The following is a 17,755-nucleotide window of genomic DNA, read 5'->3' as shown; positions in this document are numbered from 1 at the left end:
ACCATCTGTTGTTGATTATGAGTCCTCGCTGCTTCACCAGGTGAAGGCTGGCCTCCGAACGCTGATCCCCATTGAGCAGAAATACATTGAGGATGAACCCAGAGTGTCCAAGCAGGTACTTCCACCTACTGCTTATGTACTACAGCTCTACCTTATTTTTACTGCTGTCTACCACTGTAGCCCCAATTCTACTACTGTCAAAACCAAAAGCAACACGCCCGGAGAGTGGCATGTTGTAATGCACAACAACTGTGTGGGCAAGATACAACAGGGTGATTGAAGAAAAAACAGCATTTAATTTTTTTCTCTGTGTTCTGCTTTCTCTCATCTCGCCCCCCCTACATCCTCTGAGCGGTGAATAGAAATGTCAAGCTGTCAGCTCTGGGGTGCATAAGTAGATTGGCCATCCTTATAGTTGGCCCTCTTTGCCACTGCTGCTTTGCAGTTCATTGTCACGCCGCTCAGTGTGGCGGCACCACAAAGGCTGAATAGCAGGGGCTGGCCCACATCACACATGTCATATAAGTGACCGTTTGGGCACAGCAGTCACAGCTACAGCATGCATAGCCGAGCGGGTCCCATACCACCTCTTTGTCAGGCCCACAATCGTACCCTTTCCCTGTTCCTCCTGCCCTCTCGGTCCCTCTGTTTCAGAGCACTGCCCGGTCCTCTCCTGTGTGCACTCCTTTTTTCGTCTTCATTTCACCTCTGACTCACAGAGATGACCCTGGGCAGCGTCTTCCAATGATGATGTCACCACTGCTTTGGAGGGATTGTCCCGTGAGAGCTACTTTTGTCAAGCAGCTCCCGCTGTTGCTTTTTACTCACTGTGCGGCATTCTCATCTGCTGCCTGCAAAACACCAGCCATTTTGTTTTAATTATGACTTGAATTAATAAACGACCTTTCCTCTTTTAGTTCAGCTATAGGGAATATGTTCATATTTATTACCGTACTTACTGCTATAATGAGCCAAACAGAGTACAGGACTGACAAATAGAAATGGATGTTTCATAGTGTTGCAGACCTCAGGGTTCCTGTGTCCTCAGCAGGACATTGTACGATCACTGTGAGTTTGGCATAAAAAGCTCATCAACATTACAAACAGGTGTCATCCTTCTCTCATCTTACACAACTGTGAGACCAGTTGAACAGTGCTCCTAGAAACCTGCACCTGCACTGTTCAGACTGTGGATTCAAAGGCCCAGTCTTCCAGAAAGTAAAATAATGGCCTAGAAATGGTGAGGAACGATATGCAGAGACAGTGGGTCCGGTGGGAGCGCTTTTTCCTGGTGTTGACCTGATTGGGCGGTTGGCGTTCTGTGCTGCTATTCCCTGAATGGTAGGCAGCCCAGAGGGAGGACAGCAGTTAGCCAGTTCTCTCTCATCTCTGGCCAAGTGCCTAGAGAGCCCTCAGGGAGCACAATCCTGTGACTGTCTAAGAAACTGTTGTGATTGTGCTTAACTTTATTACTTAGAGACTAGACTTAAAGAAGCATAGTTGTGAGTCAGCTGTAGTCATGCTTTGAGTAGATATTTTCTTGGATAATATTTGCATTCTTAAGCCATAGCTTTTGTAATGAGGAAAGACTTTTGCCTGCCCCTGAAATTTGACTTTTCATGTTGAAGTCAATGAGAGGCCAAAGCTACAAATTGAATAGACTTTTGAACTAACAATTCTCGTGGATTTATATTTGCTACAGTAACTGGCTGGGTGTGTGTTTGCTTTATCATAAATAATTTCTTAATAAGTTCTTGTTTGTCCCTCTTCAGCTCCTGTTGCAGAACTTCAACCGAGTCCGCCGCTGCATCATGTTCCTCATCAACACAGGCTGCTACATCAACAGCTGTTTTGAATGGGAATGTCCACAGAGAAGCATCTGTGCATTTGTGGTAAATATCTGCAGTTATTTGTTTTTAATTAAATATGAAAATTAACAACACTTGTGAAGTGCAGTGTTAAGACTAGGAAATACTGTTATACTGAAACTATTATGTTTTACTATGCTAATTACATTATCTATAGTAGAAGAATATATTGTGGTTTTGTGGTAAAACTTTTTAACATATATTAGGACCAATTCTCTGATGATTAGTGTAGTATAGTTAGTTCTACTTATGCCTGAATATATTTAAATCAAATATCAAATTATTAAGAATAAATTGTCTTAATTTCTATTAAAAATGTAGAATGTTTAAATAATTGTTCTATGTATGTATATCTCAAGAGAAGTATGTAATATTTCTTTGTCTTTCCGCACTGTGCCCACTCAACAGACATAGATCACTTTTTTGGCTTTAAAATGAGTGTGCACAAGGCAGATGTATAGAAATCTGTTGTTGCTTTTGGTGTGTGGACAGTTGGTTTTCGGGATAAACGCAAGTGTAGCTGAGGTCCAGAGACATTGGTATATATAAAAAAAGTCTAGTTAAATGTGACAAGCTATTCACGTGACATGAGCAGCTAGAATCGCACTCTTTCCCATCATGCTTCTCTTCGTCTCCCCCATCTCCCTCTTCTACCTGTCAAGTGTGTGGTATTAAAAGGTGAGCAGTAATTGGAGCACAGAAGCATCAGTAAAAGACATGGCAGAATGGGAGGTGATGGGCTCCATGTGCGCTCCTTACCCTAGAATGACAGAGTGGCCATTTAATCCCGTTTGCAGCAACGTTTTGGACTTAAGTAGTAACAGGACAGGCGGACCCACGTCACCCCAGCCCTTTACACCAATGACACCCAATAGCACATATAAAACATTAGAGGCATTTGGCACCAGCTCCATCACTGTACATGCATTTTATAAATGCTAAAGCGGGGTGCATTGGTAACTCAAAACATGGGCCAGAGAAGACAAAAGAAAAGGATTGTTGGCCTATTTATTATGCACTTTCACACACTCGGACATTCATTATATGAAATTAAATGAAATGAGTTCATTGGAATTGGCATTCTGCAGTTTGAAAAGAGAGACATTTGATAATGTAACCTCTGATTGTCATCACAATCTTCAAGCGGTTTAAATACACCGGGCCCACTATTCATTTTCTCATTGTGCTTACTTATATTCACAGTATTCATATGATGATAAATGATGGATCTAGGCCAAGGACATGGTGTTTTACAGTTTTTTAAAAAGTCTGAAATGTAGGTGTCATTGTGCTTCCTCCCCCGTGCTCTTTTGGGAGTGTGTTATTGTATAAAAATATGCACTTAGCTAAAAGCATGGCAGTATTTAGGGCCTCTCCTCCACACACAGGTACTTCCTCCCTGCTTCCACTTCCATTTCTTCATCCCCCTCTCATTTCACCTCACTTTGAGAGGCCTCTTAATCACTTCGCTCATCTCTTTAAGTGGCTTTTTATGGGGGGCCATCTGGCCAAGGTGGTGCGTTCACCAAGGTGTGCTGTGTCTGCGTGTGATTAGCGGCATGTGTGTGTCTGCTCACATGTGCACGTGCACTGCTTGTCTGGCTGTCTCTCTAGACAGATGTTACACTTAACTTTCCAAAATGGCTGTCGCTGCAGAGGTGGAGTTGTGACTAATTTACCCTGTAAACTTACAAATATATGCACTTGTGAACCACTAAGTAAGCTGCAGGGCAAGAAATGCGGGTGCTTGTACATTTGAGTAGCTACATATGAAAATGCAGTTATCATAAGGTGTCAGTTTACAACACTCCCTCGACAAAATCACTCAAAATCACTTCTTCCTCTCCTTCTGCCCAGTGTTGCGATGCCAGCCGCATGTACACGGTGCCCATTAGTGCCAGCTGTGATGAGTGTGTGTTGTGTGTGTGTTTGTGCACGTGAGAGGAGATACCACGTCTCCTCTCTCTTTCACACCCACACTGCTGTCACCCACCCGTCCCCACAGTGAATCAGCCGCTGTGGCAGCTTTGCCTCAGGCGTTGGCACAGTGGACGGGCCTGCAGTTCGCTCCTGTCCTGTGTGACGGCTGCCTTGTGTGCTGACGTGCCTGTGCTGGCCTTCATCTCTCTGTCTCGGGGTTAAGCGTCATCCTCCTCTCTCTACACCTGCTGGCAGACTCCTCTCCCTCCATCCCTGCTTTCTCTTTATCTCTGGCCTGGTCCCTCCCAGAGAGCCGGGGCCATTGTGGGCCACACACTGTTGGGTTATGTTCTCCCGCCGCTGCCAGCTCTCCCTACGGCCCAACAAGGCAAGACAAGGCTGTTATTGCCCCAGGGACGGCAGGCCTCAGCAGCTCTTCCTCCAAACAAATTTGCTGTAACTTTATCTGCAATTGGGCCCTGAATTGGGAGCAAATAGAGGCAGCTTTGTGCAGCTTGGGGAAGGGCGAGGGCAGAGAGCTGGGGGTTGTTGAGGAGGCAGGGGAAATGATACCGCCCTCTTTTATGTCAGGCAAAGTAGGACTCTTATCAGGAAGAGAGCCCAGACAAGGGAGCTACTTCTAGAGGAAACTGGAGCACCTATCACCTGCTTTGCATTTAGATAAAAATTCACCCTACTGAAATAAAAAAGGAGAAGAGCATAGACAGGTACAGAAGAAAACTACTGGAGTGTATATGTCGCGGTGTGTGTGTTTTTACATGTCTGGCACACAGTTTGATACACACACGCAGTACAGAGACTCCCACACACCGAGCACACACCATTCCAGGTCTCTTTAAATTGCTCCTTTGACTCCTCTTCAAAGATTCTGTCTAACTTTTAAAAGTTTTAAAGTTGGGAGTTCGTCTTTGCCCACAGCAAGGGACAGCTTTGAAAAGATATACCTTCACATTTTACTACTCACCTGATTTGCAAAATGGTTGATTTAAAATCTAATAGCATGACTAAGAGAATACCAAGTCAGCACAATCACTGGAGATTTAGACACAAAACGCACTAGGCCTGTTTGACTCTGACTTTGAGTCATCAGAGATGGTGCTCTGCACTTATATTTACTATATAAAGGTGCATTTGGTGAATGAGCAGTGATAGTCTATTTCTGCACAGTTCAGTCGTTTCTTTTTCTGTTTATAGAGTTCAGTCTATTAAGTGGAGACTGCACATTTCTTTATTTTACAACAGAACAGCAGGGGGCAGTCTACCACCACTGAATGAGTGGAGGGTCCAGTCACAAGCAGGACAGTTTTTCTCAAACTTAACAGGACTTCTAGCTGCTATCTGGCATCACTTAGTGCCAGTGTTGAAATTGATGTAAGGGAGATAAAGGGGAAGTCTGAAATTCAAACTTCAGTTTCACTCCACTGAGACAGAGCAGGAGGAAAGTTAGCCTGGTGAGTGGTTAATGTAAGCCAAAGCACTGAATATTACCCTCCCACAGAGCCGCGGCTCATTGCCGTACGGACCAGCCCTGTGTTTTCACATAAATAACATAAGATATATCTCCAGCGCTCTGCAATGAGGGCCCAAATAAATCATTTTGACTCCTCTTCCATTTTTATTTATTTTTAACTTTTGTTTTAGTTTCAGTCTGTGAAAGAACAGAACAATGATAACAGTGTGTTTTTGCACTTGTACCCGTCTCCAGATACAGAATACCAGATTTAAAATATGCAAAATTCTTTTTTTTGTTCTTCTTTTTTTTGTGAATTTTAGTTTAGTTTTTTTTTTTTTTTTTTTTTTTTTTTTTTTAAGAATAGTTGTACTCTAGGTTTTACTAAAAAGTCCAAATTGAAGTTGAATTGAAGTTTATTTTAACCTTATTCAGTTGACTGATTAATAGTTTGTTTTTTTTTTGTTGTTGTTTTTTCTTAATAGCACGTTTAGTAGAGTAAAAATACATAACCTGTAAAGAAACATTTAAGTTAAATATTCTATTAACTGAATACCTGAACCCCTCTCCCATCATGTGCACAGCCACGGACCGGACAGTCTACAAATCACTTGCATTCCCCCATAAGATTTAGATTTCCATTTTTCTTTTGGTGCGGTGTGTTTTTGTATCTTTTTTCACCCCTTCGCCTCTGTGGTCACTGACATCCACAGCGGGTTTCTTCCCACTCCCTCTCCCCAGGCACAGGTACTGCCGTCTGGGTAGTGAACTATGAGCTGGTGCCTCTGATGGTGCGGCCCTAGAGGAGAGGTGCTGTAGAGTGTAGAGCCCACATTACTCAGCCCGGGGGGCACCAAGACGGGGCAGGGCCAGTCACTGCTGGTGTCCGCTTCCTCCAGCTGCCAGTCAAAATCTGGCCCTCAGCTACGAGAACCAAATGGTGGAGGAATGAAGGGGGACAACAGGTTAAACTACCGCAGGCTACAAGATTTTTTATTTAAAATTATAATATTATGGCAGTGGATTACAAGAATATATAAAAGTACCAAATTGAAAATGTATGATACAACTATATGGTTACAGTTTTTATTACAATGAGTTTCAAAGAGGTATTGTTGTGTGCCGATGTGCGTGTGAGCTAGAAAACGTATGTTATTAATAGCCACGAGAATAGATGAGAAACAAAGTGAGCTCCTTTGTTTGAGTGATGTTTTTGCACTTCAGTGACCCACTTTACTTAGGTAATTCTGGTGTTTAACGGCTTTACACATGACACATTTTGTACATTATTACCACTTTAGAAAGCCGGATAAATATAGCAGCAATGAAAGCAGACTAGAAATGGGCACACACTTCTGCCAGTGAACTGTATCCTTTTCACTTTTATGAATATACTCTATTTCATAAAATTTAAATTACATAAAGTGACAAAACCTTTAGTGCCATCAAGAACATTAGGTTATTACAAAATGGGGTAGATAAAGTGGTCAAAGTTACGACATCGGACATTTAAGTTTTCTGTGGAAAAAAAAAAAAAAGTTTTGATAATTTATTTTTATTCTTGAATTGTTGTTTTGACTCTTGGTTGCTGAAATTTAAGAGATGCACTTTGTGAGTGGGTGAAAGCCAGATACGACACCGCTGCCTCACTATATGCTAATACACTCTCTGAAATAGACTGTTGAACCCCGATATCCACATTAACCTTCCACTGTAAAATAAAAAACAAAAGCAATTCTCGCCTCTCCACCTATTTGCCTTACATGCACAAATAATAGTGAATATGATTATTATGTTTTCTGTTTTGCTGTTGTCATTCATCTTAACATAATTGGAACAGACCCTTAAATTTGCTTTTGTGTAACTAAATAAAACTATCAAATAAAAACTGAACAAAATTAGCATTTCTAGATATAAGAATTTTGTTCCTTATTCCTCGTTTATTGTTACTAAATTGATACATGAATATGAATATTGCATATGATTACAAATTTTAATAATTTCTTTCTTCTTTTCGCTATTTGTAAAAAGAGGATGCAAAGTAAGTAATTGTGTGGTTGACATGTGGCAGTATTGTCCTGATTACTCCTAAAGGTTCTCACATAATTTCCAAACTTCTGCTTTTTTGTGCTAAAGAGGCCTGCCAAAATCAATTGCAAGGTTTTCACAAAGGTTAATTTCTCAGATGCTTCTTTCTTGTTTGGAGATGAGATGGGAGGTATCGTGGGGTTATGTTCTTGGCAGATGTGAGCAGGGAGGTTAGGCAGGGCACTGGGCTCTTTTGCAGCCAGAGGAGTGGGTTTTGGGGTTTGGAGTGACAAGGTTAGGGTGTAGGGGTACTGGGAGCGTGGGGTCAGTTGAAGAGGTTCGGCCTTTGAGTGTGGAGGGGTCAGCTTTGGTTTGGTTGTTTTGCAAAAGTACATGACCTTAGCTGGTGGGATGATTGGCATGAAGGGAAGAGTTTTTGACGTCTTGTACTCATCCTAACACCAGCCGCTAAAGCTTAGGGTCCAGAAAGCTTTTTTGGGGAGGTCACGGTCGCACCAGACCTGTACCTCTGACTGAACCCTATTCCACAACAGTTATAATTCTGCATATGAATGTGGACAGCCTCGTTCCCATATGGGAACCACTAACTTTTGTTCATTTTTTTCTCCAGAAATAGTCCCATTGACTTCAATACTAAAGCATACTATTTGCAGTATACTTTTACTTGAGTATATTGCCTAAACTTTCAACCCATTATCTTGCAAATTACTAACTCAAGTTTTTAGCCACTGACGCACATGTGTATGTTACATTAATTTTAAAAAAGTGAGCTGCTTTACATTAGTTATTTTGATGGGTTCATTTGACTTTTACTTGAGTAATAATTGTAAGTAAAAATTATATTTTGGCTTTATCTTCCTCTTCTCTCTTCCCCCAGCTTTTTGTCATCTTCGTATGGAACTTTGAAATCTATATGATCCCCATGGCATTGCTGTTACCCTTGGCCTGGAATTACATACTGATCGCATCGGGGAAAGATACCAGGCAAGATATGGTGAGTTAGACCTCCCTTTCTCTATCTAACACACACATCTTTGAACAGTTTTCATTCAAAATCAAACAAAATATGCAAATGTGTCATGCAGATAGATGTCAGTGTCCCTCACGAGACAAGGCAGATGAGCATAACTCAATTAAAAATATCTTTTTGATTAAATTGCCACTCTAAACACTGGACAAAAATTACTCTCGATGTGAATAAAACAGAACTTCTACAAAAATTGAAAAACATCCCATCTGCCCCTTGAGGAAGAGCATTCTCAGTGCAATCTCACATTTCGCACCATTGCGTTCCTTTCAGCCAAAAGAAAAGGCAGAAATAATAGGCTGTCACCTTGAGCAACGTTACGGCACTTACCTGGTACTATATTTATTTAATTCATTTATTTTTATCTCTTCTACCAATTAAATAATGTCAAAGCAATGTCATGGAGAAACAGACATGTTTTAATCATTCCGAGAGTAAGGGAGAGAAAACGCGCGAGAGAACTGGACTACGGAGCAAGCGTGAACAATGAAGTGATTAATTTTAATAAGTGCCTTTTTCTGAGTTAGAAATATCCAGTTCGGACACTGCACTCAGACTTCCAAGCTGTCCCTGATTCTTCCAAATGTACAGTATATACAGGACTTCATTTTAAGGGTTCTTCTTTGGGTTAAATTAGACTTTATTAAAGCATAATTGTGAATTAACAAAATTTCATTATGTCAAATGCTATCACAATAGAAAGTATACTAAAATGTAAACAACAGATTAAGCCTTTGCATTTTAGCTTGTGGTTTCAACTAGTTAATTAAAATAGACATTCTACCTATTTTCTCCCTATTTTGTAATAATTGTATTGAGTTTAATCCCTACTGTTATAACTACATTTACTGGGTTTATATGAAAAAGCTCCACTTTTGTGAATGACATTTCAGTGGCTTTTCCATCTTGCCTGTAGATGGCGACATTGCTTGACAAAAAGTGCCTCAGATGCCCTGAGACGAAACCGCAGCATTGTGCCTAGTTCCTGATGTGTTTATTCAGTGCTAATGCTCTCCGCTCACCATGCACTTCCTAATTAAAACAAGGAGGCAGGGGTTACATATCTCTCTGATGTGGCAGTCACTTCACATATAAGCACATGTAACTTACACTTGATGGAGGATTGCTTTTTCCACTTTTTATGAGTGCCATTGTGCCTCAAGTACTTTCAAAGATGCTTGGTATATTAACATGTTATTGATACTCTTTAGGTATGTGTCTGTGTAGTAACAGCAATTTAAATGATAGTTGTTTACAATATCTTGTAATATATTTACAATATTACATGCATAGTCACTGGCTTTGCTTTTTCTTGTGGTTTATATTACTACAAATTGATTTCCAGTACAACATTGATTTAGTAGCTTTGCACTAAACATGACATGACTACTTACATTGTTGCTTTAAGTTGTTTTATTTTGCATGTGGCACAGAGTATTCCAAAAACTGCTCTTCTATTTTCACACAACCATCCATTGTGTTTATAAAAATGTCACCATACTAAAATTTCAGTTTTGATACTAGGGGAAAGGCTTGATATTTGATCCCACAATGATTATGCAAAAAAGTTGATAAAGTTGTTCTGATATAGAGCAAGGCCAGTCTAAATCTTAGCTGGATAGGTGTAATTTATATGAGGTGTAAATTATATTATATTGATTCTTCAAATGAGTAGTTTTTGCATTGATTATGGGTATCTATAATTTCTACATTAGTTTACAGAAGATACTATTGAAACAGTTGCACAGTTAGCATAATATGTAATGAAAATAACTTGCTTATGCACTTCTACTACATGGGGTCGATAATAACAATGTAGGTGTATCAGATAAGGTGGCCACTGTGTCTGTAATTTATATTTCATTGCTACCTCCGGTTCCTTCCTTAAGTATAGTAAATATGCATGTTGATAATTCCCGTTTGTTTTTATTGGGTTCTTAATATGTTGCTTCTGTAGCCACGTCTTCATGTCCTTTGCCTTCCATACTGTATGTGTGGGCAATCATGCATATAGGATAGCTGTGCTTGTGCAAGAGTGTGTGCAGACATTCTTTGCAGCAATTCATCCTAGAAAAGTGGGATTAATTGTCAGAGATTAGAAGCATTATTTCTGCTTTATTTCCCGTTGTGACTATTATAAGAAGACCAGATCTGGAGCTGCATATACGACACAAAGATAGTCACTGTCTTTCATTCTTCTGCTACAATTGTAATTTTCTGTGTCAGGATCAAACCATTATCAGCTTTACTCTACAGTCTGGGTATGTATGCGATTTAAAAGCCATAATGCAGTAATGTATGTGTTATTTCTTTGTGTTTTTGTTTGCTGCGCATTTAGACGCCTTGAATCCCTTGAGTCTTGTTCCTGTTTGTTTTCAGTTTCTGACTGTGTGGCAATGCACAAACAGCAAAGGCATAAGAAGAAATACAGCCCTGAACAAATCTTATAGTCTGGAGATAAATTGTGATTTAAACAATTTAGTATCAATTTGAAAGACAGCTGCAAAGATGTTTAGTTTAAGTAGTTTTTTGGTTCAATAAAAAGAGCATTTATCCCACTATTAGACAATCTTTGAGTGCAAGGCATATTCTGTTCAGAGAGCTACTCGTTTTATATGTTGTTACACCTTCCTTTATTCATTGCAGTACTTGTATAACAGTCTACTTTCACGCAGTACTGTACACTGGCTATTGAGTCCTTATCAAGCTGAAGTCATTGTTTCCCTTTGTGTACTTGGCAGGGAAGAGAATAAGGATCAAAAAGAAAACAAAGGGGGCGAGGGGTACTTTTAATTACTTTAAACAACACACCAAATTAAAGCTTTGTGCTTATGTGAAGGGTCAGCATCCAGAGAAATGTGTTTTTTCCAGTAGTCTGGACAAAGAGTAATGCTAGAGGAATCTCCATTCACTCAATCTGAAGACGAGAGGAGGAGTAGTGTATTCTTAAACTCCTTTACCTCCCTGGTATTTGAATCAGGATCAAGATTGAATTTGAATCGGGATTCAATTCAGTGATGTTTTATAATCAATTATCAGCTTGGGATACTTGAGAGGTCCACAGCCAATCCTCTGTCAATAAAAGAATGTGATGGACTTTGGGGGAGTAAAATTGGCTATTTTTAGTCAAATGGCACTGTTTTGATTATATCCATGGAATCAATACTTTCCATGTTAAAAAATAAAATAAAACTAAATAGCAAGATGATCAATATAATGAATAAAATGTGATTCATCTTTTGCCTTATTACCCAGTCCTATTTCTTTGATTCAAATTTATATTTAGGTTTTCTAGTTCTTCTTGGTTGTGTGTGTATGGTGCACAAACAACCACACTATTCATAACACGCTGTAATTCACATGGCAGGGTCACCTCCTTAACTTGTATTGCTTACACGCTGCTTCACAAAACAGTTCCTGGATCAGTGCTCCTTACCCTCGCCCCAACCTTGACCGGTACCTTCCGAGCAGTCTACGCATCTTCAGAAACAGCGATTAAAGGAAGGCAATGCACCAGTGAGGTCGCGCCCCCTCTCTTATCTTGTAACACGCTGACCTGTGAAACTCTGATGCAACTGCCTTGACCTCCGTGACACACTTTCCACACGCTCACCCAAACAAATAAACAAAAGGATCTGAGCAAATTCTACTTCTGGATTCCTGTTTGAGATGGGTGAACATTTCCCCTACAGCTTGTTGCAAAGATGTTGGAGTCAGATGGCTGGATGCGGTCAACCAGAGGACAGTGAAGAGGGGGGAGAAAACCTGTAAGCCATGTGTATAAATGTGTGTAGCTTTAAGCCATAGTGTATTGGATTACTGCATTCAAATGATAGGCTCCAAGATTAACCAATATGGACACATCCCAAAAGTAGTGCTTCCTAGCTGTTCAGTTGGCCCAGGAAGACCCGGAGCAGATGTTATGAAGGTGTTAATTTCAGTGCAGCCTGTCGTAGAGGGCACATACAGAACTCAGTGATGTCTCTTTCTACCACAAGATGACGGGCAATTAGGCCTCGTCACACTGGAGGACCATCCTCTTTATCCCATGCTCCAGACCATTACATAGATTCACCCACTGGATCCGCCAAGCCATTACAGAAAAGAAGACCTTAATGGCCCAGAGATACTTCACACTCACAGACATCTCTCCAGTGGTGGGGATGAAGATGACTGCCTCCAAGCACACTCCAAATCCTAAGTTTAGGAGTTATTTTTTTCTGTAAAAGTAAATATTTGTCATCAATCAGTAAACCAAATTATTTTAATTACCAGTGTTTTTATGTTACTGGTTAGCTGATCTGTAGAAATTATAGGCTCCTCTTTTGTCTAAAAACAGCCTTCATAATATTTTTGACATGGACAAGCTTTGGTTTTGTGCTTTTTTGCTCTTTTTTGCTAAATGTTTAATATCCAGTTTATCTATGTCTTTCTAGGGGGCAGCTATGCAAATGAACTGCCCCCTGTTGTGCAGGGGTTTGCATTATAATCTGACTTATATATCAATATGTCAAGTCCTTCCTTATGATTACGTTTGTGACTGGTTCAAATAACAGTACCTGATTTTAAACTGTGTTTCAGTGTGTTTTCAGTTTTCTTTTATTATTTTGTTCTGAACACATTCTAATCTCTAAAACAAGCCATACTTTGACATCTGCCCTCGTTAAGACCCATGTAAAGCACAGGCAGCAAAGAAATAAATATTTAACAAAGAAAATGAGAAACGCAGCTTATTATGAATGAACTTTTACCAAAACTTACACTTCACCCCTTTCACACTAAAAACTCAACTTTGGAAGGAAAACTAAGAATGGCAAAAGGGAGATGGAGTGGGAGCTGGAGACAGGCTAAAAAAGTTGGATCGACAGAAAGACAGAGGCAAAGGCGTGCGGCGGTGGATTGCAGACTCTCCTTAGCGCAGAGTCAGACATGGCAGTTGGTGACAGGTGACAAAATCAAAAGGTCATGTCACTTTTAAGTGGGAGCGCCTGTGCCCCGCTGATTTCCCCCGTGCCGCCCCAGCATCATCTCGCCTTCTCTCTCTGCAGCTCTGTCTCTGCTAAAAACTGGCAGCAGAATGGCAGGGAAGAGAGGCAGAAAGACAGGCGACGGGCAGATTTTGAGGCAGGACGGGAGCATCGGGAGCATCAGGAACGCCACTGCCTGGATCCTGGCAGAGCCGCCCCGTTTCATCTTGTTGTCGCTGCCTCTTCCTTCCCCTGTTTGCCTCCGCTGAACCTTTGTAACTGTCGCTACTCTTTGCTCAACATCAGCTGCTCGCGATGTCTGCCTCCATGCTTGTTGTTGTTTTTGTTTTGTCTACACTTTCCAACACTTTTTGACTTTCCATTTTAAGCCTTGAGCAATGGATCACACATCAAGTGCTGTACATGCAAGCTTCCATTCTGCAATTGATTTCCAAACAAAAGTTGTCGCGTGTGAGAGATGAAATGTTACTGAAAGTGCTGTATTCACTGGCTATCAGGCGACGCTGGTCCTATACAAATGTGATCTCCACATGAGTGCATACATGTGCACTTATCGGTCATTTGATGAAAAACATACATTGTGCATGGATTATAAAAATAAGCATCACAAAACGCGTCTTTGTCAGCGCTTGCAGATTTGGTGATGCTTTCATGAATATGGAGGCCCCCTTCTCACCTCCACCCCCAGCATCCAGCTCTTGTAGCACCCCAGCCTCGCCCCTATCTGGCCCCCTGCTGGGTGTGCCCTGGCTGGGGCAGTGCAGATGGAAGGGCCCCCCTCTGAGGGCCGCGGCTCTGACAGCTTGTGAAGGGCCCGCTTGGGTCAGCCAGACTCCGCCAACAGCCCTTATCAGACGAGCAGCCCTCCCCCAGTTGGCGCTGAAGCCGGAGAATACGCACATCCTCACACAGACGAAGCCGCGGTGGACAGTGCATACCAAATAGGGCCTTGAGATCCCCCAGCCAGCCAGTCGGCCAAAGCTCAGCAGCTGGAGAGGTTAAAACCCCCTCACGTATCAAAGAGGAAGAGCAGCAGGGCGATGGAGGGAAGGAGAGGGAGCAATGGAGGAAAACAGGAGGAGAAAGTATATCTTCATGTTCACAAGGATGTCTGCTTTGGCGTCTATTCCCCCCGCAGCTGTCATTGGGAAGGTTAGGAGTGGAGATAGTGAGACTGAGCCCAGCCCTGGAGAGAGCAGAGGTTTTCCAGGCGAGGGTGAAAATGATGTGGCTACTTGTTCAGCCTGTGGTTTTGCTGGTTCTCTGTGGAGTGCTTGTGTTTTTGTCAAGTTTACTTCAATGAAAGTAAAACTGACTCCATTGTTACACAACTCACGTAACAAGGCAACAGCAGCCACACTAACTACAAACCTGCAGGGACCTTGCCCATTCTCCTTCTGGGTCCAGCCTGACTCTTGTCATAGTTTTTAGAATATTCTATGGTGGTCAGAATGCATTAGATTCAATTACATAATATAAAACAAATACAGTATAAATTCTATAGCATATAAAAATTCCCATATGTAGCACTTTGTATTTGTATTTTCATCTGTGTATTTTGACTGTGGCTTATCTGTACAGGCTTGGGATGGGCACAAAAATACACATATGACCCCCAATAGCTGTATTTGACTTCTTGACAGTGAAACCAGCCCGCAATATGCATTTCTAATCCAGGGAGGGCATAAGGTTGCAAAATATCAACAAGACACATCAAAACAATAACAAAACAACGGAAATAATCTTTACCACAAAAGGCGCACACTTTCACATCGCATTTAACTCTCAATGTCATTGCTTGACTTGTTTGTGTTTTATATTATCACCATCTCTGTGTGCATTTACAGGGAGCAGTGTAATCTGTAAGAGTAGCCACACTGCTCCTGTATCATTTGAATAGGTCTGAATATGTTAATCCCCGCCTCAGTAGATATTGAATTGACTGGAGCGGCTCTACAGGCAACGGCAGCCTCGACGTGATCCAGTCAACAGCGGGTCTTTGATGCCGGCATGCTGTAATGATAGTAATTCAAACAACGTGATAATGGAGGGATAAGCAGACAAATGATATCATACACCAAACAGGTCTTGGAAGTAGAGCAGAGTATAGGACAAATAGAGAGTGGTAGGGGCATAAAGAAAGATGTTTGGAATTCATCAGGCGCACAGAATGTAATTTATGTCCTCCCTTACAGAGACAGTAGCTTTAGTGCACGCATTTAGCCGTGGCAATCTTCAGGGCACATGACATGTTCCGTGTCTTTTTATTTATTAATTTTACACTGTGTCTCATCACGGGGAACACGGCTGCTCCCTGTAACCAGAGGCGATAGAGGGGAGAGAGGAGAGAGAGAGCAGAGAGGGGGTAAGCTCTAGACAAATGACACTATCACTCTCTCTGCCTCTTTAGGTCATGCTTCTTCAGTGCTCCGCTCATGCTCGTTGCCTTTGTTTAAAGTTGGGAGCGTGTGCCAGCCGTGCCCCAGCAAAGCCTCAGTGTGGAGGAATCCATTATGTTTGTATTTTGGCACGGATGAAAGGATTTGTGAAGGAACTGTGATGACTTTATAAACAGTTATAGTTCATTTATTCAGAGATGCCAGAAGGTTTTCATTGCTTTGTAACAAGTCTGTCTGTACTGTCAGCTGTGCTCAAGCATTTCCTTTCCGATGTGTGTACCATCTTTTTTATAGTTTATAAACCTATTTGTACCATACTGAGAGTAAAAGAGAAAAAAAAAATCTTATCTTAAAACTTGATGAGACTGTAAATTATGTCACTCACTGAATAGTATGACATAGAAGATTGTTACAATTCAAGACCATTTACTGATTCTATAAGTGTATAAGTCTGAGCTACGGTCTTTTTTCCCTGAGTGTGTGACAAATTCAGCTATTCAAAGAAATCCATGGCATGTCCTCATCAAAACAAACATGGCAGATATGAAGAAAAAAGTAAATAATAAATAAATAAGTAAAAAATAATAATAATAAATTGGCCTTGGGCGTGTGGAAGGGACTGGCGACCGTTATGTATGGGATCTTCTGTATGGGATCAATACCAGAACCAGTTTATAGTCATTTGATATCAAAACATAATTACAATTATTTTAATAGTCGATATTTTGTCTCGATTTCGGTCATGTTGAAAAATTTCATGGTTGGTGACCCATAGTGCTGTTCCTGACATCCTGATATTTGTATAGTTATGTATTTAATGTATCACTGGGAGGAATGCAAAGTGTGTCATTTGTTTAGGCAGCAATGAAGTGGGTATAACCAAATAAAGATGGAGGAAGGAGTGTGTGGTGTGTGTACGCATTTTGCCCTAGTGACTCTGTGCTATTGATAGAGCGTGTACACTGGCACACAGCACCGCACAAGCCTGTTCTCAACTCCTCTTTGTTTGTGTGGGAAGCTGCATTTACATAAGAAGCTTATGTCAGCTGCCACTAAGTTTCCCCCTTATTCCAATGAAAACAAAAAGGGACAAAAGCTATTGTCTTGTTAAGTAATGATTTTTGGATTTCTCTAAACGACTTTTTGCCATTCTGGAGGAGGTTATGTGGTTATGGTGATATTGGGACCATTCAAAGTTTTCTCCCAATACTGGGGGTGGCGTAAGAATAGATGAATGGTTCGTTTGACAGCTGTAGAGCTTATGATATGGCTGTTTGTTTATGTAAATTTAGAGCAACAATGTGACTTTGTAGTAGTGAACCATGATTGACAGAATAAGGGTGGATTGGAGATGCAGCAGGGGTCTGTTGTTTTGAGATAGTGTTACAATCAAGTTTGTACATTCAATAAAATACATAATTAGAGCTAAAATGTCAAAATGCTGTGAGAAAGCTTACAAAGTGAACAGTCATTCATTTCGGAACTCTACAGAAATAGACCAAGCAAAAATTATAAACCATTTTGGTGTAAATTGATCTGTAACTGAAAATTTTTAACTTCTTTTTTTAGCAGTTTAGTTGTACCATGGCTCGTCGTGATAACAAATTTTGACACACAAAATATTGGAACAGAGAGAGATTGTGATAAATGATAAACTACTGAAACTACTTTATGCTACTGGCAAAAGGCAGGACAATCCCAGTAAACCAACTTTTAAATAGACCGTATCATTATAAGGCATGAGCTGCAGCAAATCAATAGCAAAATCAACTGATAATTAGCCACTGAAGTTACTTATTCAACCCTCTACAGCTCAAATCTTACGTTATTACATAAAAATGTCAATAATCTCCCTACTATTGCAAAGAAATTGTAGGTGCTATAAATATTGAGCCCTAAAATATATGGTTTCAGCTTTTATACATTGAATTCAACTCTTTATTTCTATAATGTTAAATCTATTTGTACCTATCTGATTAAGTACAAGTTCAAGTAACATACTAATAACCTGTGAAACAGTGCATTACGTGTAT

General features: G+C 40.7%; 1 protein-coding gene across 3 annotated transcripts in view; it reads left to right on the top strand.

Moving 5' to 3' along the window:
• mctp1a (multiple C2 domains, transmembrane 1a) overlaps positions 1-17,755 on the top strand; it is a 106,567-nt gene that overhangs the window by 62,305 nt on the left and 26,507 nt on the right. For all 3 annotated transcript variants that reach the window (XM_055161399.1, XM_055161398.1, XM_020917527.2), the window contains 3 exons: positions 41-115; positions 1,773-1,892; positions 8,186-8,302. In XM_055161399.1, coding sequence (XP_055017374.1) covers positions 41-115; positions 1,773-1,892; positions 8,186-8,302 — 312 coding nt within the window. The remainder of the gene's footprint in view (positions 1-40; positions 116-1,772; positions 1,893-8,185; positions 8,303-17,755) is intronic.

This window comes from Boleophthalmus pectinirostris, unplaced genomic scaffold (genome assembly GCF_026225935.1).
Source record: "Boleophthalmus pectinirostris isolate CB_2022bp ecotype Guang Dong unplaced genomic scaffold, ASM2622593v1 HiC_scaffold_4, whole genome shotgun sequence".
In the NCBI taxonomy this organism is placed as follows: Eukaryota; Metazoa; Chordata; class Actinopteri; order Gobiiformes; family Gobiidae; genus Boleophthalmus; species Boleophthalmus pectinirostris.
Note: the sequence above shows the minus strand (reverse complement) of the source record. Positions and strands in the feature narration are given on the sequence as shown.